Below are 22986 nucleotides of genomic sequence, written 5' to 3' on the forward strand. Positions count from 1 at the left end.
TCTTCCTCAGCGGCCTCCCATAGCCACATTTTCCTTATTTTTACATGAAGCAATGGTTAACATCACATTTGTAAGCCAATCCCCTAAAAGAGCAAAGGACAAGCTCAAGATCTTGAAGCTCCCACCCAGTGCCTCCAATGATACAGCTCACCTGTAGGGGAAAATCCCCCTACACTTGCTTATTTACATGTCCTGCTTATCTGTTGTGACAGTGCTGCCCTCTGCTGTCACCTCCGGGTAGAGGAACCATTTCAAACACAGCCATTTGGTGTATGAATTGAGAATTTACTATCTTGGAAGACTTTGGAGAGTAGCGCAGGGGACCAGATTGCGAAAAGAAGACTTTCACCCCCAGCCCATTGCCCAGGACCTGTCCTCAGTCCCTGCCTAGCTTCGTATGCTCCTCCAGTGCTACTTAAAGCAGAGACTTGCTTAGGGAAACTATTACACAGCCCCACAAAGGGGCCCGGGAATGTCCCAGAATTGGTGAATCTCACCCACCTCAGAGTCCTATATCTAGAACTGTGGGGAACCATTTCTGCCTTTTATCAGGCCCCAGTTTTGGCCAACTAGGAGAGTTTTCTCTTGACCTCCATCCGTGCCCTGGCTCAAGTTCACTCGCACATGTCCCTTTGCTCCCGGCGCTGGATCAGCTCCTGGTTGCTCAATAGGTAGTCATCAATGAATGTGAAGATTTCCTCGGGGGTGACAGGTTCCATGTAGCGTTCCCGGTCAATTCCCTGCTTGTCAATCAATACCATGTTGAAGTAGGAGGGAGTGAGGCGCTGAAATTGCCTAGAGAGAGGAGCCCACAAGGTGTGAGTGAGACCTTGTCTGGGCTTCATCCCACCATGCTCTACCCATGGACTAATTCATTCCCTACCTGATCTCTTGTCCCCACCCTGTCTCCTACCTCAAGCCCCTTTGTTTTTTCTCTGTTCCGACCCTAGTCTTGCTGTTCCTTTGCATCTAACTCTGCTACACCATCCCTTCCTTACCCCAGATGGAGCAACTGTCAGGCTATGCTTCCCTCATAGGCCCCTTTAGGCAGGACTATCACATATACTACGTGAGCTGCACAGAATAACTCCAGGGAACACCAGTCATATGTACTATGATGCGACTAGTGTTTTCTAGACTTGGGGTGGGCATAACTGGCACAACCATAATGGCAGCCCTGAGATTGGTTAATATTACCTGGTCAGCTCTTCTATTTGGAGATGCAAGTTTGCAGTCTCCTTCCTCTGTGTGTTTCCCAGGCTCTCCCCTACCTGGGGCTGAGTCTTTCTGTCCACACTGCAACAGCCTGAGAGGCAGGTATCATTTGTAGAGAACAGCAAGCAATGATAGCTTTATTGGCACTGAGTGTATGTGCAGGCATCGGAGGGGTGATAATGGATAGATGATGAGAAAAGTCCATTTCTACCACCTGTCCCCAATAGTCTTCTCTTCACCCAGGGTCCAGAGGTGTGTGATTCAGATTTTAGTGCCTAAAAAGATGCCTTTTGCTCCTTTGGAGACTGAAGACAAAGAGATGAGGCCATGAGACAACAGAATCAGAGGCTTCTCTGAGTCATGTTTGGGTCTGTATCTCAGCCCTGGCTGTGATTCAGAGTCACCTGAGGTGCCTTATGAAAGCACCCTCCTGGGTCACCTGGGTGGCTCAGTCATTAGCGTCTGCCTTCGGCTCGCGTCATGATCCCAGGGTGCTGAGATCGAGCCCTGCGTCAGGCTCCCTGCTTGGCGGGGAGCCTGCTTCTCCCTCTCTCTCTGCCTGCTGCTCCCCCTGCTTGTGTTCCCTCTCTCGCTGTCTCTCTGTGTCAAATAAATAGAGTCTTTTTAAAAAAAATTAAGTAACAAATAAAAGCACAGTCCTAAGGTAGTTTGGGGTGGAGCCTGGTCATCAGTGTTTTACACTCTCCCCTCTGCCCATTTGATTTTGATATTCTACCACTCTCTGGTTTTATCTATCGCATCCAAAGAGTTCAAACACAAGGCATGCTTCAAGAGGGTAGTGTCTGTTGCTTCTCCCCCAACCCTCCCATTGCCAGTGTACTGCCTGGGGTTTCTGTCCCCTCCCCTTCCCTGTGGCCTCCAGCCTGGACCTGAGCTCCTCGATGATGTTGGCTGACAGCTGTTGCTCCCGGATGCGCCCCACCTCCTGAGGTGGCCGCCCCACCAGTTCAATGATGGTCACGTGGCGCTGGTCCAGTCCACAGGTGGATTGCTGGGAGAGAAGCGAAGGTTTGATGGAATAGGTCCTTAGACTCAAACCCAAGGCTACTTAGCTGATTCTTCCTGGGACCACCCTGAGGCAGTGTAGGAAAGGAGGGGCTTCTCCCCCAACCATCATACCGTGGGGTTCAACTGTCTCTTTCCTCTGTCATTCCCAATGCATTTGCCTTAACAGTATTTCTTTTGTCCCAGTGAAATGTACCAAACCTGTCACACCATGTGGTGTAGAAAAGGGAAATGTAATTGATACATTGCAGGAACATAATCTCTCCTTGTTGAGTACTGCATTGGCTTTACCCAACCAACATGGGCTCTTAACAGATGGCTGTGGTGATGTGATTATAATGGCTATTGTTTATTGAACACAAATACCTAATGCTTTGCAGGAATCAGTGAATCCTTACAACACCCCTAACGAGGTGGTATCATTCCCGTTCTGTAGGGGACACAGTAACTTGCCCAAATTTGCATGACAGTAGGATGCTGAGCCAAGACTCAAACTGAGGGCTGATACTGCCTGCCCAAGTGTATGCGCCTTACCACTAGGCTACATAGCCATGGCCTTCTCTCAGTTTCCAACAGTTCTCCGAAGTAGGGCCGGTGCTCTTTTCATTACCTTTTGTTGGCTTCCTCACACTGAGCAGGACACCCTATAACCCTATCCTGGCTCTTTGTCTTGCAGGGTCACCTTTGAGTCAGTTACCAAGAGCAAGGTTTAAAGCAACAGTGAATGCTCTAGGGCGCCCAACCCCTTATTTAATCTTTGGGCTACTCCTCTAGGCCTGAACCTTAGAATCACTGTCCTTACTGGCTGCTTCCTATTCCTGCTCTTGCTTTCTGTTCAAGCTGAGGTGTTGTCTTTGTCTGCCCTTTTTGGGGGTTGGGGAGAGATTGCTGGAGGCGTTAGGTCGGTTTTGGTATGGACACCCAGGATCATCCCTCTGATAGAGCTGCTGCCATCATGAGCCTCTGAATATTGACTTAACAACTTCTAAGATTTAACCTTTAGAAATCCCCCTAAACAGCATTTTCTCTTACCTGGGTGTCTAGACCCTTGTAGCTCCTCAGAGCTGTTTCTCTTGGTCCCAGCTCCTGAGAGCTGTTTCTCTTGGGTCTCTTGGTCCCATTAGTACTCCATGAATTCTCTTCAAGAACCTTTTTATAAGCATATCTATTGTGTCTTATCTACCTCTCCCTCCTGCACAAATGGCTTTGGCTAGGTAATGCTTAGTAATGGAGTGGGCTTCGGGGGTAAATAAAGGAGCTAAGCCCTAATCAGGAGGTGGGTCTCACCTGCAGCATTGAGATCTGCATTTTATAATATCGGTTGGAGGGATCAGGAGCTGAGATGATGAGGAGTCGCTGTTTCTCATAGAACTGATCCAGAAGGCCAGCAGCAGAGTTGACATTGACATTAATCTTCATAGCTAGGGCAAGAGCATATGGTCAGTTCAGAGTACAGCCTTTCCTTCATTCCAGCACAGGTAACAACACCTTGAGGTCACACCTTGCAGTCTTTCAAGTTAACTCTTTTTGGTTGTTCCTGCCTTTCCTCCTCCAAAGTAGCCCTGATCAGTATGTCCACCCTGCCCACCCCCCTGCTTTCACTCACGGGCACAGATGGGTGGTGATCCTGACCACTGGCGGCTGGACTGGCAGACCCGGGAGGGGGTTCCTTGGCGTTCATAACCTCCATCACAGTGATATTCACAGGTGGCACCATAGTTGTCCCCTGCCGAGGTGCAGGTGAGGTAGCCATGCTGTGGTGGTTTTAGAGTTGGGCAGCGTCTCACTGTCAGGGAGGGGTTCACGTTAGGGGCTATGGTATCTCTTTTAGGAACAGAAGGTTAAGAGGGTGCCCATGCTGTGTTTTCTAGATCAAGAGACCGAGGAGGATCAGAATGAATGGCTTCTCTGTGTTTTCAGTGGCCAAGGGTGGAGTCAGAATTTTCCTCCTAAGGAATTAAAGCTGAAATGCACACAAAGGTGTTCATAAAATCTGGAGGTGCAGGGGAGTATACACATTATTATAAAAAAGAGTATCCATCTGTAAAAAAATAAAGTTTGTTTTCAGACCTTATAGACACCCTACACAAAGATGACCATCTTATGTAATTAATTTTTAGTATCAATAATAAATTGGAGAAGACTTGAATATCCATCAGTGGTAGAAGTGTGAAGCAAATAAAAATATATTCTTAGAAGTAGGTTAATAGGGGAACCTGAGTGGCTCAGTTGGTTAAGCGTCTGCCTTCAGCTCAGGTCATGATCCCGGAGTCCTGGGATCGAGCCCCACATTTGGCTCCCTGCTTGGCAGGGAGTCTGCTTCTTCCTTGGCCTGCTGCTCACCATGCTTGTGCTTTCTGTCTCTCTCACTCTCGTTATATCTCAAATAAATAAATAAAATCTTTTTAAAATAAGTAGGTTAATATGTTCTCATTAAAAATATTTCTGAATAATTTTTAAAAAGCATGAGAAAACTACCTGTGTTGTAATGAAAGTGAAAAAGGGGGATCTAAGATTGGGTGTACAGTATGAGCTCAACTATTTTTTTAAAAGTCTATGTAGATAAAAGACTGGGAGGAAAATCCCAAAAGATTAACAATAATTGCCTCTGGATGATGGGGCAATAGATTCTTTACCCCTTGTATATTTATTTCCAAAATGTTCAATGATGAGCATGAATTATTTTTATAACAAACAAACAAAAAAAACCCAAATCAAAACAATACAACACAACCCAAAGAAGAAGAATCAGGCTGCTACCACCAGCCACCAATTTCAGCAGAGGTCAAAGACTGAGAATGAAGGCTCATTAAATTTGATAATTAGAAGACTAAGAAAAGAAATAAATACAGAATATCATCATGAATTTTATCGGGATTTAGAATGAGACAGTCTTACAGGGCAATCAGGGTTTCTGAAGCGTGTATACACATGTAATGTAGCTTCCTGAATGACCCTGTATAAATGAACTTGTTTTTTTTCCCTCTCCCCGTATCAAAGAGTCATCTGTTTCAGGCACAGAGGGGAGAGAGTTGTGGTGGGCATGGAGAGGGTCAGGGTGGAGCAGGAATAATGAATAATGTAGAGATGGAAGACTTCTTTCTGACCTTGTACTTTCACAATGAACTTGCAGCTGGCTCGGTTATAGGCTCGATCGTAGGCAGTGTATCGAATCACATGCTCTCCTTCGGGAAAGTGAGAGCCAGGCTCAGGGCCCCGAAGTGTCACCCTGCGTGGGACCAGGTAAGAGAGCCATTGAGGAAACAGACTCTTAGAACTGGGGTCTGGGGCACATCATCACGGTGGCATCAGCCTGTGAAGTGCGGTGTGGGCAGCCCGAGAAACCACTGGAAGGTGTAAGGGAATCCGTTCCTCACCTGGTGATGGTACCATCAGCAGAATCTTTCACCAAGGGTGGGTCCCAATATACCCGAGCTGTCAGTTTCTCTGGCTCTGCCATCTTCTCCCGTGAGTGGGGACAACGGATCTTGGGGGGATCTAGGTCTACCAGGGTCAGAAATCAAGTGCTGACTCATGGGCCCCCTACCTTCCCTGGAGGGAACCCATAGAAGCAATACCTCCCCACTGGGTAGGTAAGAGACACACCGCGGTTCAAGACGCTCAGTGCAACTGGGAGAGGAAGCCCAGCACCAGGGGAAGTGACCACTTTGTTGAGCTTGTGCCCAGCGTGCCACCCTCACAGCAAGTAGCAATGCCTCTGTGGTGAGAATTCCCCATCACCTGTGGCTATAATGCCAAGGTGGCTCTTTGCTGCAGGACACATGGGAGCGACCACCATTTACCTACACATACGGGCTCGCCTCCACTCCATCGCCCATCTTCCATGCAGATTCGGCTGCGATCACCTTCCAAGTGGTAGCCACTGGCACAGCTGTAGTCACAGCGGGAGTCAAGAAGCACCCCATTTGTGCAGGTATAAGTGCCACTAGTGATGAATGGCAATGCATGGCATCTCATCTCTAAGGGAGAACCAAGTGGCAAGCTCAGTGGCCTGTGGGACTACCTGGAGGTGATGCCTGGGCATCTAGCACAGGCATAATCGTATCAGAGGCAGCAGAAAGTACAAAAAACCCTACCCCAAACTGTCCTTACATTCTTGTGCCCAGCTGCCTTTTAATTTTCATATCATAAAACACAGCAATACTCTTGGAGGTTGGGGGTGTCTTGAAGAAGTGAATTACTTGTTAAAGTGCATGGACTTCGGAATCACACCCAAGTTTGGATCCCAGCTCCACCTCTTACTAGCTCTGTGACTTGAGCAAATTATCTTATCTCTCTCTGTGTCTCAGTGCTTTCACCAGTAAAATACGGATATTCCATAGGATTGTTGTGCAGGTTAAAAGAGACAATGCATATAAACCTCTGGACTCATCTAAGGCCTCAGTAGCTGTTTTCCAAACTTGTTCCTCAAATCCTAGATGCTCTTTAGCAAATGCAAAGCTCCCCTTTGAGTATAATTTTGCGGTTACAATAGCACCCCTCAGCTGAGGCTCACTTTCATGTGGAAGCAGGTTCATCTTACATCTGGGTGAGAATACAGGTCACACCAGTGCCTGGAGGGCCAGACTTGGTGGTTATTTGATTAAAGAGGAATCCTTGGGCTTTAGACACTACGTGTGCTAAAAGTGTAGACTGACTCTGAATTGCTTGTGAGCCTGACTGTGAGTTTGCCTAAGTCTAGTTTGAGATACCTGATACTTGAGAGAAGTAGGCAAGTTACACTTTAGGTTATCTAAGTTCTAGCTCTGTGTATGTTTGGTTATTGGAGCTTTGAATAAAAATTCTATGTAATCTATGTTTGCTTGGCTTCTTGGCCAAACGAGAATTGAAGATGAGTGCCTTTTATGTTTTCTAATAACCTCTATTTAAAGACCTATGGAAGAATGACTTTCTTGAAATCAGGGCAAAGGACAAAGGTTTGTCTTTTTGGATAAATTTGTATTCCTAGTATTTTATGACTGAAAATGACCCAAGGTGTTTGCCCTTTTCTCTCTAAGGGGGAAGGACAAAGCCAGATTCAGGGTTCAAACATAGTAATTAACTCATTCCAAGCACCTGGAAATATGAGTGTTTGCATTCTTTTAACTAATTTTATGTTCATTTATAGGCATATTGTTTTAATTTTGTAAGCCCAACTCAAGTTCATTTTGGAAATGAATGGGTATACGTCCAAAGCCAAATTACTTACAATCACCTAAAGGTGTGTGGTAGCTTTTCTTTCTGGCTGTCAAGCCTCCCCATTTCTCCACAGCATCTTCTCTGACTAATGCCATCTCTCTCTAAATGCTCACTGCCATACATCCACTTATACCGCATTCATGCGCACACATTTGTGTTTCTACCCCATTTGTCGATAAGCAGTCTGGGAGTAACCAAGGAACTGAGCAAGCTCTTGAAGAGACCAATGCAGGGTCCTCCACCCGTGGTGGTTCTACAAATGGTATTCAGCGATGGACATACGGATAGACAAAGTTCAGTGGCTAAACATGGGTACATTGTGGAGCTTGAATAAGAGGTAGGGATTTGGGAGATGAGGGGGACATGATTTAGACTGTGTGTATTAGTATTTCCACATTTGAGGCTTAGGGAGTCTTCTTGACTTTCAGAAGAAAATGAAGAATAGCAGATGTCTCGTACCTTCACAGCCAAGGCCTTCTAAGGCCTTAGGGCAGAAAGTATAATAGTTCACCTTGAGTGAGAAAGAGTCTGAGACCACACACATCCTTGAGATCTCCAGAGAAAGGCCCAGGTTTACCCTAGGCCCCAGTCCTTAACTTTATATGTGCTCCTGGACCCTCTGAGTCAGAAGGGCTGGTTGTTACTTAACTGTCCATATCGCTTGGACAATAACCACAGGGAGAGAAAATGAACTAGAATGTTAAGATGGGGAAAGGGCCTGCAGGGCACCTGTGCAAAATTTTCAGTTGGCATTCAACAGAGGGCATAGTGACACTTCCAAAAACATATACCCTCAAGTGGCTGACTGGCTGGCTGGCCTCCCCCACATACACATGTCCGTACATGCACACACAGCACTTACGCCTGCAGTAGGCAGTTCCAGACCAACGGCGGCTTGGCAGGCATTGCACCGACCTTCGTCCGACCAGTCGAAAGCCCCGGTCGCAGGAGAGCTCACAACGAGTTCCCAGGCTGCTGTGATAATTTCCTCCCCTTGGAGAGTAGCATGTGGCTTCTCCATCCTGGATATTCAATGTATAACACCACCGGGGGACTGTAGCAATAGGAAAAAAGTAAGACTGAGGTCCAGTCATCAAGGCAGTATGGTATTGGTGAAAAGATAGACACATCGATCAGTGGAACAGGGTACAGAGCCTGGAAATAGATCCACATAGGTCTGTTTGTCAAATGATTTTTGACAAAGGCACAAAAGCAATTCAATGGAGGAAAGCCAGCCTTTTGGACAAATGGCGCTGGAGTAATTGAACTTCTATAGGCAAACAAAATGAAACAAAACTTTGGCCTAAGTCTTACAACTTATACAAAAGTTAACTCAAAGTGGATCATGGACTTAATTGTAAAAAATAAAATTATAAAACTTTGAGAGAAAAAAACATAGGAGAAAATGTCTGGAATCTAGAACTAGGCAAAGACATCTTAGACATGACACCAAGAACTCAATTCATAGAAGAAAAATCCACAAAATTTAACCTTGTCAAAACTAAAAACTTGTGTTCTGTCAAAAGCACTGTAATAGATAGGAAAAAAACACAAACTGGGAGAAAATATTTGCATTATTTGCAAATAACTGACATAGGACTAGTAGCTAGATTATAAAAAGAACTCTCAAAACTCAACAGTAAAAAAGCAAAAAATCCAGTTAGAACAAGGGTAGAAAACATGAACAGACATGTCACTGAAGAGGATATAGTGATAAGCAAATAAGTACATGAAAAGATGTACAGCATCATTAGTCCGTAGAGAAATGCAAATTAAAACCACCACAAAACACCATTATACACCCATTAGGATGTCTAAATTAAAAAAAAAATACATCAAGTGTTGGTGAAGATGGAGAGAAACTGGAACTCTCACATGCTGCAAGGGCAAATACAAAACGATACTGCGACTTTGGAAAATATTTTGGTATTTTCTTATAAAGATGAACACACACTTGCTGTTCACCTCTACAAGTCCACGTTATGTATTTACTCAAGTGAAATGAAAACCCGAGGGGGCGCCTGGGTGGCTCAGTCAGTTACGTGTCTGCCTTTGGCTCAGGTCATGATCCCAGAGTCCTGGAATCAAGCCCCACATCGGGCTCTCTGCTCAGTGGAGAGCCTGCTTCTCCCTCTCCTTCTGCTGCTCCCCCTGCTCGTGCTCTCTCTCTCACTCTCACCCAAATAAATAAATAAAATCTTAAAAAAAAACCCGTGTTCATACAAAATGCTGTATCCAAATGTTTAAAATATCTCAATTCATACTTAACAAAAGCTGGAAACAACTCAGATGTCTTGTGGCCGAATGGTTAAAATGACTGGTTTATCTGTACAAGAAGGAAGGTCTGATGCACAGGACTACAAAGATGACTTGCCAAGGCAGGTTGCGAAGCAAAAGAAGCCGGGTTCAAAAGTCTGCATACCAAAAAAAAACCAAAAAAAAACAAAAACAAAACTCTGCATACCGTAAGATTCCATTTATATGACATTCTGGCTTAGGCAAAAATACAGGGACAGATCAGTGGTTGCCAGAGATCAGGAGAAAAGATTGGGGATAACTTCGAAGGGGTAGCCCTGGGCAAGTTTTTGAGCTGATGGAACGATGGTGGTGGTTACCTGACTATATGCATTCTTTGAAATTCATAGAACTGTACCCCAAAAAGAATGAATTTTATGGTATGTAAATTTAAAATGACTAAAAAAAAAAAAAACCCAACAAATATATAAACTAGAGAGAGGAAGGGAATGTGATACCAAAGAAGGCTGCTTAGGAATGAAAGATCCCAGTTTGGTACTGAGCACGAAAGGTAAAAGAGCCCTTAAATTATAAAGACATTAGAAAGATGCCTCATTAGTTACACAAAATAAATGATTCTTCAGTGGGTTCACATTTTTTAAAAGGTTTTATTTATTTATTTTGCCAGAGAGAAAGAGAGAGAGTGGAGAGAGAGAGAGAGAGCCCAAGCAGGGGAAGCAGCAGGCAGAGGGAGAAGCAGGCTCCATGCTGAGCAGGGATGGAGCCTGATGCAGGACTCCATTCCAACATCCTGAGATCATGACCAGAGCCAAAGGCAGCTGCTTAAGCAACTGAGCCACCCTGGTGCCCCCAGTGGGTTCATATTTTAAAGGAGCACATCTAAACAGGCAGACGGCCACATGCCTAGGGAGGCATACATTTGGATGACACAGATCTTTTATTTAGCCTGGGGTTGGGAAGGCTAAAGCCCCAGAAGAGCTCATTTGGTTCCTGAATCCTGGGACAAAAAAAGAGGGGAGGGGCTTTAAACAAAAGCACAGCGGGAGTTAAAGGAACAGAGATAGGCCAGGAACATCTGCCTGAGAGCAGCTGGTGAATGAAGACAGACGACAGTGTGGAAAAACTATCCTCTAAACAACACGCTTGTGGCTTCCAGTGCTAGTTTTGAGCCTAGGCCTGTGATACACGACTGCCATCTGGGGACCCCGTCTCCAAATTACAGCAAGTCTCTTCACTATAGTTCCAGAGCTGTTGATTATGTCACCACACAGCTACTCCACATGGGAGGCTGGGACCCCAACAATCACTCCCGTTCTCTTGCTCGCCTGTATTCTGCCAAGGAAAATACACATCAGATTGCAATGAATGGAACCAGCAAGCTCAGTAAAGGGAACTACAAAGTTCAGGATAAACGCTGAGATGGTAAAAGAGGGCCTCCTTATTGCAAGTAAGTTCACATTTGCTCGCCCAGAGGAATCTTAGCATAAAAGAAAACACATGGGAGGGCTGGAAAAGAGCAAAAACACAATTCCAATTTTGTTTTCACCCCAGCTTTATTAAGGGTGCAATCGACAAATAAAATGATATATGTATTAAGGTATATGACATGCTGTTTTAATATATATATACATTGTGAAATGATCCCTGCAATCAAGTTGATGAACACATCCATAATTTCACAGTTACCATTTTATTTCGTAGTGACCACCCTGAAGATGCAGTCTCCTAGCAAATTTCAAGTACACAACACAGTATTATTATTCACTGTGGTCACAGTGTTGTACATTAGATGCCCTGAAGGAGGAAGGCAACCTCCGGGAACCATAGCCTGGTGAGACCGATGGTGCTGACAGCAGCGGGTTCTAGAATATTTAAACATAGGCTTCTGAGCAATTAGAAAGAGAAGTGGTTATCTCCAGGTGCCCTGAAGAGCAAGTAATTCCAGACGGACCTCATTTCCTTTTTGGGTAGCGTCACCAGACTGGTAGAGCAAGGTAAATGGTGGGCACATGACATGGAAGTGAGGCACGTGACAATGCCTTTCAGGCTGCCGATGTGGATTAAATGTAAGACATACATAGAGGAGACGTGACAGTATGGTTGTGGAAATTTACAATCAGTTCAACAACTGTACCCAAAGAATGCTGATGGGAAACTAAAACTAAGGATGAGGCTAAAAATTGCACGGCAAAAATGTCCGGTAGGAAATGTGTTAGCCATTACTGAGTAGCTACCATGTGCTGGGCACAATGCGTTGCACATATATTTTTTTATTTTCACATCCATCATTTCATACAATTTGCAACAGCCCTGTGAATTAGACAGGTGTTCATCCCTGTTTTGCAGACAGGGAAGTAACTTGCCTGGAGTCCCTCGGCAAGTATCAGGCAGAGCTGGGATTCGAACCCAAGCTTTGTCTGGCTCTAAAGCCTATCTTTTTTTTTTCTAATCACAATATCTGCCACTACAGTGCATTAGGCTGCTATTTGGAAGTATAAATTTACGTTTTTGAATAGGTATATGGTCACATGATTTGAAACACAAAAAGTATAAAAACTTACACAGTGAAAAGTCTCCCTCTCAGCCCTGCTCCCAAATCTACTCCCACTTAGCCCCCCCATAAAAAAACCACTGTTGTTTCTTTATGCATATAAAGCATATATTGTTCTAGATTCTTTTTACCCCCCTTAAATTTTTGGGAAAAAAAGTTTTATTTATTTGAGAGTGTGAGAGAGCGAGGGCATGAGTGGCGGTAGGGGCAGAAGGAGAGGGAGAAACAGACTCTCCGCTGAGCAGGGAGCCCAAGGGAGAGCTCAGTCCCAGGAATCTGGGATCATGAACTGAGCTGAAGGCAGACACTTAACCGACTGAGCCACCCAGGAGTCCCTACCCCCTTCCTTTTAACACACAGAGTAGTGCGTTATGCTACTGTTCCCACAAATGCTTTTAAAAATAAACTTAACAATGTGTTTCAGAGGCCTTTCCATATCACTACATAGCATGCATACAATTTATTTAAATGAAATAACGTTTATAAAATACACAGCACAACGACTGGCACACAATATGTGTTTGTCCAGGGTGAAATTGCTGGCAGATAGAGGAGCTGGGACTTGAAACTCAGACCCATGTCCTCTTCTCTGTGCAGCTGTCTGCCTATCTCTTTTTGGGGATTAGAAGAAAACAAAGTGCTGACAACAGAGGTGAAAGGGCCTCATCTGTGATTATCTTGAGATTACTCAGGCAGAGTTACCAGTTTGTCTAGAGCTGAAGCAATATACTGGAAAAGCGGTGCCCCCAGAGAATGGGCAGTATACTTCAGACAAGGGTTTCTGACTCCACGCTAGGAGGCGGGATAAGGGAATGAAAGAAAGTTCAGGATTAGCCAAAATGGCACCAAACTACATGGTCAGCTGGCTCTAAAATCATGATCTGGTTTTTACTAGTTAACTCTTTTTCTTTTTTTAATCTTTTTTTTTTTTTAAATGATGGGTTATGTTATGATGAAAGAGATGGAATGCGCGCGGTTTTGGAGTCCGACAGACCCACCTGGGTCTCGATTCCTGCTCTGCCACCTCTGAGATCTGCTGCTCTCTAAATTTACCTTCTCTGAGCTAAGTTTCCTGTTCTGTAAAATGGGGATACTAAACCGGTTTCCTAGGGCTGTTCTGAGAACCATATGAAATTGCCTGTGTAAAATATATCTAGCCCTGGGAATATTTCCTAAATCAGTGTCTGGGTGTGAGCTGCCTGCTCATTTTGCTTCAAGCAACAAGACATTGCTGCCAGACTTTTTTTTTTTTTTTTTTAACAGAAAGTCTCACTCACTACAATTGCAGAGCCAGTGTGAAAATGCAAAGACCTTACAAGGGAGGCTAGGATCTTGGGTTGTATTTTCCCAGCCATGCCCAAGCTGCTCAACAGTGATAACTTCACTCAGTTTTATGTCCTGAGATTAAGTTCCAAAAAAAGCCATGAGACACTTGACCCCAAGGCCAAAGGCCACCATGTCACTTACATTTTTCTAAGGAGCTTTATGACATTTAAAAATAACCAATGACGCAGGTTAACATTAATCATAGGGCTGCCAGACCCCTATTTGTTGCTTTTCCCCTTCAACTTCTCCCATTTACAGTTTCCTACAATCTGGGTTCTGTTCCCAGGAAGCCAACCAGTCAGCAAACATTTCTCGAGCGCTACTTTTTACATAGCTCTGCAGGGGTATCACACATGGCTTCTTTTGTTAACAGGTAATTATTTTGTTGAGGGTAACCAAAAAGTAAACCCAAGGGGCAGCACATAATGAATGCCAAATGAGTGGTCCACACAATAAATATTTATTTCAGAGGAAGTACATAGTAGGTACTCAGTAGATATTTATTGAATAAATGAGTGGAAGGAAATGAGGGAATGGATGAGGAAAAGCTCAGTGTGGGCTAAAGCCATCAGGGACCAGAGTAGAGTTCTACTAATCTGGCTGAAGCATAGGTTTCATGTGGGGGAAAAGGGTAATGAATTCTCAGCCTGGGCAGCTAGACTGATTCTGTTAGAAATAGTCCCAGTGGGTACCACAAGCTAAGTGGATTAAGGGGAAAAAAAAAAAAAAAGTGGTCACAGCAGGCCACTAGGTTTGGGGAAGGGAAAAACATGAGTCTGAGAATCCAGTTAGGAGGCAATTGTCATTATCCCTGTGTGAGGTAATAAACATTTTAATCCCATGGAGTAATAAAGAAATGATAGTTCTTGGTGAATGGTGAGAAGTAATGAGGTAAAGGGACTATTAAAAATGCCATTGATGGAGAAAGGGGAAATGTCTTACAGTGTTGGTGGGAATGCAAACTGGCACAGCCACTCTGGAAAACAGTATGGAGGTTCCCCAAAAATTTAAAAATAGAACTATCCTGTGATCCAGCAGTTGCACACTAGGTATTTGCCCAAAGGATATAAAAATACTAATTTTAAGAGACACATGTACCTTGATGTTTATAGCTGCATTATCTACAATAGCCAAATTGTGGAAAGAGCCCAAATGTCCATCAGCTGACAAATGGATAAAGAAGTTGTGGTGTGTATATACAATGGAATAGTACTCAGCCATCAAAAAAGAATGAAATCTTGCCGTTTGCAACAATGTGGGTAGAGCTAGAGTGTATTATGCTATGGGAAATAACTCATTCAGAGAAAGACAAATACCACATGATTGCACTCATATGTGGAATTTAAGAAATGAAACAAACAATCTTGGGGGGAAAAAGAAAGAGGCACAACAAAAAAAGATGCTTAACTATAGAGAACAAAATGAGAGTTGCCAGAGAGGAGGTGGGTGGGTGGGGTTCAGTTAAATGGGTGATGGGTGGTATGAGGGGCACTTGCTGTGGGACACCTGGATGGAATAGTCAGTTAAGTGTCCAATTCTTGGTTTCAGCTCAGGTCATCATCTCATGGTTGAGGGATCTAGCCCCTCATCCAGTCCTGTGCTCACTATGGAGTCTGCTTGAGATTCTCTGTCCCTCTCCCTCTGTCCTTTCCACTTGCATGCATGCTCTCTCTTTAAAATAATAACTAAATTTTTAAAAAGAAAAAAAAGAAGGGCACTTGTGATGAGCACCGAGTGTGCATATTAGTGATGAGTCACTGAATTCTACTCCTGGATCTGATATTACACTATATGTTAAATAACTGGAATTTATTTTATTTTATTTTTTGAGAGAGAGAGAGAGAGCATGAGTGGGAGGGTAGGGGCAGAGTGAGAGGGAGAGAGAGAATCTTAAGCAGGCTCCATGCCCAGTGTGGAGCCCAATGTGGAGTTTAAACTCATGACCCTGAGATCATGACCTGAGCTGAAATCAAGAGTTGGATGCTTAGAGGCTCCTGGATGGCTCAGTCAGTCAAACATCTGCCTTCAGCTCAGGTTATGATCCCAGGGTCAGGGTCCTGGGATGGAGTTCTGCATTGGACTTCCTGCTCAGTAGAGAGGCTGCTTCTCCCTCTTCCTCTGCTTGCTGCTCTGCCTGCTTGTGCTATCTCTCCATCAAATAAATAAATAAAATCCTTAAAGAAATTAAAAAAATAAAAAGAGAGGCTTAACTGACTGAGCTACCCAGGCACCCCAACTAACTGGAATTTAAATAAAAACTTGAAACAAACAAAATGCCATTGAGTCTTTTTTTTTTTTTAGAACAATGGCATTATTATCAAAAGCAGGAAGGTCAGTGGTTGAGCCTTTTTCAGGGAAGATGAAAGAATTTAGTTTTAGATAACTTTAGATGGAAGTTTCCAGTAGCTTTTGGAGATCTTATCTGGGAACTCAGGAGACATGTCAGGGTTGTATAAAGTTCAGATCCATGCCCCATTGTCTCTTGTCACCTCTAGAGAGCCTATCTCCTTTCTTGGCTTGAGCTATGACCAGAAGAGTGAAATGGCATGGAGCCCAAGTATGTGGGAGTGGGGGATGGTAAGAAGAGAGGGTTTTGCTCATTGCTGCCAAGAGACTAGAGAGATTAAAGTTTCATAAAGGGCCATATGATCTAGGCATTGGAAAGAATTGTGATCTTCAAGGAATGTTGTTTCTGCATGGTATTTGTGGGTGAGTGGGAAACAGACCTCACAGAGTTTAGGAATTAGTGGAAGCAAAGGCAACAAAGCAGTGGATGTGGACCATTTGGCAGCAAGAAGATAGGTAGAAGGTAGCTAGAAAGAAGCATAGAGAAACCCAAAGTTCTGATCATTTCTTGAGAAACTAGCTCCAAGTAGTTTTCCTACCATTTACCTTCTTCTTGCCAAGTATAATGTTTGAAATACACTCAGTTTTTCTCTGCAATATTTGACACAGTAGATACCTCATTCTTTTCCCTTTCCTTAAAACTCTCTTCTCATGTGGCTTCTGTAATATGATAACTACTACCTGGATCTCCTTCTACAGGGCTGACTTCTAACTATCTCTTTTTCCCTTGTTGGCTTCTCTTCTCCTACTCACATCTGTAAATGTCCTCTGAGGCTCTGACTTTTGGCCCTCTGGTCTCGCAGACAGCTCATCCATCTAAGCTCCATCTTCCTACTTCCCACTGCTTATAGGGTACCTTCCCCAAACTAATTTTCCTTTCTAACTTTTTTCTTTCTGGGAGGGGTCTTACAGTTCTCCTAGGTATTCAGAAAAGATGCTTTCAGATATCTGTTTGTTTCTTAGCCTCTTGGTACATCACATCTGAATCAAATCTTGTCATCTCTTTCTTTGAAACATCTCTGGGGTTCATCCTTACTTTCCATTTCTTAGCCACTACCCTCAATCATCTCTGACCAATGTTACAATTACTGATTCATGTAATGAAGAGTCTCCCTGACCCAGGATCTCCCCTTCTTGAACCCCTACTTCTGTACACAATAACAAGGTTGATATTCTGAAATTATCATTACCATGCCACCCCCTGTGCAAAGACATATGACAGCTCCTTATAACTCCAAGTACAACAGCTAAACTCTTCTGCCTGGCTTGCAAAGCATAGAAACAAAGAATCTTAGAAATGGAAGAGATACTAGATATCACCTGGTCTAACTTGCTTTCTAATGTAGGAGTCCCTCCCTATTCAGCATTCTTCACAGATAGTTCTCCTGCCTGACCTAAAAGAGGTCCTTAGATCATGGAGCCTTTCCTAATTTTTGTCTTACTCTTTATACTCAACTTTGTTTTCCCCTACTTCCTCCACATCCCATCTCTTCCAGTCAGACTGGTTTCTTCTTAGCTCCTTCCTCTGTTTTGTTCTTACCTCTCTATCTGTGGCCAACTGCTTCACCGAATGCCCTCCCCTCCTTTCTCCAGTTCTCAAAATTCACACACCATTCAAGGCCTAATCTAAACATCGTCTTTCATGATTCTTCCCCTGACTTCTTTTTCTTAACTCTTATTGCATTTACTGCTGCCACATAGATTCACACTTACTTGCCCTACATGTGCTAATTTTGTTGCCCTCTCACCCATCCCCCACTCCCACCCTGCCCCCAGCAAAATGTAAGCTCCTTGAAGAGGACAAAACCTTACCTTAGATGTTGTATCATCCACAGGCTTACCCTGCACAGGATTAGGCATACAGTAGGTATTCAGTCAATACTTAATGATTAATAATAGATGGGTAACCTTAGTGCTAAAGAGTTAAGGTCATACAGCAAGTCAGTAACCAAGTTCATGATTGGAAATCACGGTCCCTGATTCCCTGAGCAGCAGTTTTGTTTGGTACATGTGAGCAAAGCTGGGTGAGGATGCTTCAGGGAGGGTCCAGGCCTGAGAAATAGGGAGGTTTACCTCGGTAGTCTAGGGCAGGGGCCCGTGGGACCTCTTCAGCATATACTTCATTGTAGCTTTCATCTGGGTAGTAGCCTGAACCTATAATGAAGAAGAAAATACCAAGATGACACACTAAAATCTCACTCAAGTCCTTCCCAACCTTTCCCCCTATCCAACTTGGTCCCTTCCTGAGGACATGGCACTCCATGGGGGAGTCAGCCAGCTGGATATTTAGTGGGGAAAATTTTGCCTTGTAAGGCAGCAGAACTATTGTACATAAATCTCAACATCCCAGGTGCATAGAAGAAGAGCTCACGTTCGTGGGTGGGGAGTGACTTACTGGTAGCACAAGAAGCTTCCATTCAAAAGAAAAAAAATGAACTTCTTGACTATCCATCAGTCCCACCAGTGGAGACTATAACTGACCCATTTCCTTGATGCAACACACAGGGTCTTGGTGAGATACTGCTGACCAAGCTCTGAAGATGGCCTGTTATTCCAGGTAGGAGGAGAAAAATAATCTGAGTAAGAGTCTACCCACTAGTGACAGGTCTGCTCATATTCCTCAGAGAGAAACAATTCCTCAATCTCCCACTAGCCCATAGGGCACCACCTTTTTGCCATTTGGTTGTCATTACCAGGGGTAGCATGACAAACAGAAGGAGGGTTCAAAAGGCAAGAGGGAATGAGTGTAGTTTCATGTCTCCAGCAGTTTGTCCTGGTTTGGAGCAAAAAGAAAGCAGAGTCCTTTGGAGAAATGTCCTGTTCCTCAAATCAGCAAAAGCTTTAGCAGGTTGCTGCTGAGCTAGGAGAACATCCCCAATCCAGCCCCATTCTGTTAAGTGGCCCAGTCCTTGGTGGAGGCAGGTCTGCGGCTGTCTGGGAGACTAAACAGTGTGTTCCACCAGACGGCAGGAAATCAGTCATGAATACAAACTAATTGGAATACAACTTAGTCCTTTCCGGAGTGAAGTTTCCGGAAGCTTTCTTTCCAGCCTCTCTGAGCCCTTATGCATGCCCAGGAGTACAGCAGCCAGCCATGCCGGAGTCAGAAAGCAATTCCTCATTTCCAGGAGAGGGTATGTTTTCAGGACAGGGCTGGGTTTTAGTGCTGGAGCCCTTTGGCCCCTGTAAACACTCAGACCAGAAGCTGGTCTGCCTCTAGAGGAGGAAGCACGGGGTGAGGGGGGGTGCTGCGCGAAAGGGTGGAGCAGAGGGCTAGATGATGACGCTCCTCCATTTCCACAAGCCCAGACTGGGGGGTAGAGGGTGTTGGGAAACCATTCCAACCTGATGAACAAGGGAATGAATCAAACTGCAAGTTTGCCTTATGAAATCATGTCTTCATTGGTTTGCCCTCATTCCAGAGGAAAGAGTTCATTTTTTTTCTTTCCCTTTATTATTATTATTTTTTTCTCTTTTCCCAGTTCAGTTTTTTTCTTGGCTTTCCTTTGTTTCTTCTTAGGCCTCCTCTCCCTTGCTCTCTCTCTTCCCACATGGGAGGGTTCTTTGTGGGGCAATGAATCCTTGTCAGCTGTTTCAGTTTAGTATTAGCCTCAGAGCCTTACAGCTTCTCTAAACAGGAGACCAGATGTGTGGGATTCCCTAAAGGATTAGCCCCAGCACTCTTGTTCCCGAGTTTGCTTGTGAAGGAATGCCCAGCAGGGAGGAAGCCTCTGTTTACAGAAGAGCAAACAAGAGTGTTAGAAGCCTATGGCTTGAGAGCAGTAGCAGCAACAACAGCAGAAGCAACACCACTGCTCACATCACTGGGCACTTCCTTACTCAGCACATCCTTGTACTCTGTGTTCAGTCCATTACATATGTTATCGTATTATGTCACCCTAACATTTCAGTTACGTAGACACTCCTATTGTTCTCTGATATACAGATGAAGAAACAGGCTCAGAGAAGTTAAGGGAGCAGCCCAAGTTCTCCCAGCTAGGAAGGAGCAGAGTGGGCCTTCTGGCCCAGGCCAGGGTGGTTTGATCCCCTGATACCGAACTCAGATACTCCACTAAAGATGGCAGTAAGAGAACGCTTTGGACAATATCCAGCAGAGGAAAAAAAAAAAAAGCCCCAAAATCTCTCTTGCAATCCAGCCTTTTTGCTCTGTGTGTGGGATCAAAGGCCACAAAGCCATTTGGATCATTCCAGAATTACAGGGGATGTGGGAAAGCTGAGGGGAAGATTCAGTCAGATAATTACAGTCTCCAGCAGGGTGCAGAGGTAGCTAGACCAGGGCCAACTTTGCATCGTGATGGGAATGGGCTTAGGCCCCCTTACCACTTGAAGCCTTTCCATTTCCCTCTCTTTGCCTGTCTTGGGGTATTTTATTTTGCCAGTGTTAAGATACTGAGATGAGAGATAAGAAAATAGAGGGGCACACTCCCGACATTGTTCCATCTGCTTAACCCTTTTCAGCACTGGGGAAGAGAGGTTTGGGCAGCATTCCTTAGTTCCTTTCCATCAATCAGAGATTACTGTGTGGTCTTTTACTGGGTCCTTCCAAATTCCATAGTACTGTCAGAACCTCTAAGTACTGCCCTTCACAAAGGTATGGTAGGAAACGTAACTAATAGTTGGAAACTATTTTACGATCCACACTGATGCTTGGCTTATAGCCATGAATATAGTCTTACTTCCCGAACTGCACAGATATGCCAATACACACTTTATAACCCACTGTTCACTTCATTAATATTCTTAACCTTTCCCAACACCTGCTGAATAATCCCAGATCTTTTTTTCTGATTAGCCCTGAATCCATACTTGGCTGCTTTCCTTGTGTCATTCCTATTGGAGGACAAAACTCTAGCTTTTCAATAAACAACATTGAATGAACAGAGAGTGGTCAATAGATAGCTGTTGAATGAATGAATGAACAAATGAGTACTGCAAGCTTAGACAGCCAAGCTAGCAATGTAGGGGAGTATTATAAAAAAATTTCTGAATTTCTTTCATCATGAAGCCTCCTAAGAACAGAAGAAGGCTGAGTGAGTGGGTTTGTAGGGCTGTCAGAGACCTCACCAACCTGGGCTCCTCAGAAGGAGCCTCATGATTGTTGTTGAAGAGGAGAGTGCCCGCTTTGCAAACAGCCCTTTGAAAGTCTCAAATAAGTCTAAGTTTTTTGTTTGTTTGTTTGTTTTAAACTGCTCTGTCCCCAAGACTCCAATAGCTCAGGCTTCCACTCTGAAAAGGTAAAGGCCCTTGTACTCCATGAGTTTTCTTACAGGTGTCCCAAATTGGGCTTCAAGCCATCTAATCGCCACTCCCTAGTCCTCTGGTCTTTGGCTGGATTTCCGTCTTACATACTTGAACTGAAGCTAGGGGGAGATTGGCGAGGACAGCTGCACATATTATCTCCTGGAGACTTGGGGGGTCCTTTAACCCCAAACAGTGTTTACTCGGCCAAGGGCTTGACTTGAATTTCTTCATCTCAATGTCAGCCCTTGTGCTTCACCCCCTACAAAGCCCAGTTAAGCCAAAGAGGGGAAGAAGTTTGCATATTTGTTTGAAAGTTTGATGCAGCTGTTCCAGACAAACAGAGCTACTGCCAAAAGCCTCCACCAGGAGCTAAGGGCATGTGGAAAATTTCAGCTGCAGGGACTGTGGCTGTGATTGAAGCAGTTTGTTATTTACTCATCTCTGGACATTTTCCTAACTCTGTTGGTTGGGTCTGACTCCTTCCCCTACTCCTCCCAGCCCCCATGAGGGCAGACACTGTAGGCCACAGAATATTCTTAGCTCTTGGAAAGCCATTTGGACCCCAACAAAAACCTCTGTCTGCCACCTCATTATCCTTCCTTCACTTCTCCCCCTCCCCCTTTCCCTCCCCTCACTGAGTCTGTTCTCTTCAGCTCCCTATGTTTTTAGGGGCAAAGGATGACACATTCGGGAATCCAGAAAACTCTATACCTTCTGAAGTAAGGAATAAGCCAGTAGGGACCGGGGAATTACTGTTTAAGAGACTGTGATCTGTATTGTCATTAACACCTTTGACAGAAAGGGACTATAAAAATCTTGTCCTGTAAGTGAGGTCTGGGGGAGAGGGAGTGAGGGAGAGACTGAGGTGGGGAGGGAAGGAGGGAGGGAGAAAGGAAGCTGAGTGCAGAAGCAGTTGAGATAATGGCCTCAAAAGCCATGTTGTCCAACCCTCTCATGTTTGTGCCAATGCAGCCTGTTTTCAAGAATCTCTTGTTTGCCTCAAAATCCTCCCTTGGTATCCAGTTGCAATGATCAACCTTCTTTGTTGTTGCAAACAATAATTCTTCATTTAATTTAAGTGTCTCTTATTGCAGTCTAACTCTCCCTTTTCCAAGACTTAGTCTAGGTCCTGCCTTCCTTGGAAGTAATGGGCAACAGGTCATAAAACTTACCTGCGTACCATGTTGGTGTCACTGCTGGAGTGAGGAAGAGCAGGAGAGATAGAGCTCCTCTTTGGGTTAGTTGACCAGCCATCTTTGAAAGGAGTTGGGATGAGGGGAGGTTAGGGAGATAAGAAATAGAGATATGTGGCCAGAAGTACCAAGGAAAAGGAAAACTTTCAGAAATCAGCCATCAGTGAACTTCCAAAAGTGAGAAGTAGCAGAAATGCAGGATCTGTGAGGAAGAATAAAAAATTTTAAATTATTGAATGCTTGTTATATTGTCCCCCTTGTAAGGATCTTCCATCTTGCACAATAACAAGACTCTATTTGTCATTTCTGACCCCTTTTCCTCCCAAGAGGGGGATGACATAAAACAATCAATTCTCAATTAATCCTAGTGAGATCAGATGCAAATGTTCCATTGTCCAAGGTATAAAGAGGGACGTGGAGGAATCAAGATCAGGAAAGGGCCAACATAAAGTCATATAGAACCAAGAGGGAATCCTGTGATCGAAAAGCTACCAGTTGGTTTCATCCATTTAACTAATATTTCCTAACCACTAATCTGGGAAAGCATTAGTTTGTATGGACTAAGAGCTTGAAATCTGGAGTTACACAGATCTGTGTATGTATCCAATTCTG

The 22986-nt window shown here is 44.3% G+C and overlaps 1 protein-coding gene across 1 annotated transcript; it reads right to left on the reverse strand.

Moving 5' to 3' along the window:
- Positions 1-264: 264 nt before the first annotated feature.
- SRPX2 (sushi repeat containing protein X-linked 2) lies at positions 265-22574 on the reverse strand. The gene is made up of 10 exons (XM_032881784.1): positions 22354-22574; positions 17993-18073; positions 8303-8494; positions 6045-6221; positions 5619-5745; positions 5349-5470; positions 3848-4027; positions 3529-3662; positions 2106-2227; positions 265-795 (listed from the first exon to the last, which is right to left on the reverse strand). Exons 1-10 carry the CDS (start codon positions 22433-22435, stop codon positions 615-617), a joined length of 1398 nt encoding a protein of 465 aa, XP_032737675.1. The 5' UTR covers positions 22436-22574; the 3' UTR covers positions 265-614.
- Between the last annotated feature and the right edge of the window lie 412 nt (positions 22575-22986).

This window comes from Lontra canadensis, unplaced genomic scaffold (genome assembly GCF_010015895.1).
Source record: "Lontra canadensis isolate GAN:19392208 unplaced genomic scaffold, GSC_riverotter_1.0 scaffold77, whole genome shotgun sequence".
Taxonomy (NCBI): domain Eukaryota; kingdom Metazoa; phylum Chordata; class Mammalia; order Carnivora; family Mustelidae; genus Lontra; species Lontra canadensis.

Excerpts from the sequence above, each read along its gene's own strand:
- SRPX2 (XM_032881784.1), bottom strand. The coding sequence starts at position 22,435 with ATGGCTGGTCAACTAACCCAAAGAGGAGCTCTATCTCTCCTGCTCTTC. Across the intron at positions 2,228-3,528 it reads TGCAGATCTCAATGCTGCAG|CAATCCACCTGTGGACTGGA; the intron begins GTGAGACCCACC and ends CTTCTCTCCCAG. Across the intron at positions 796-2,105 it reads AACATCATCGAGGAGCTCAG|GCAATTTCAGCGCCTCACTC; the intron begins GTCCAGGCTGGA and ends TCCTCTCTCTAG.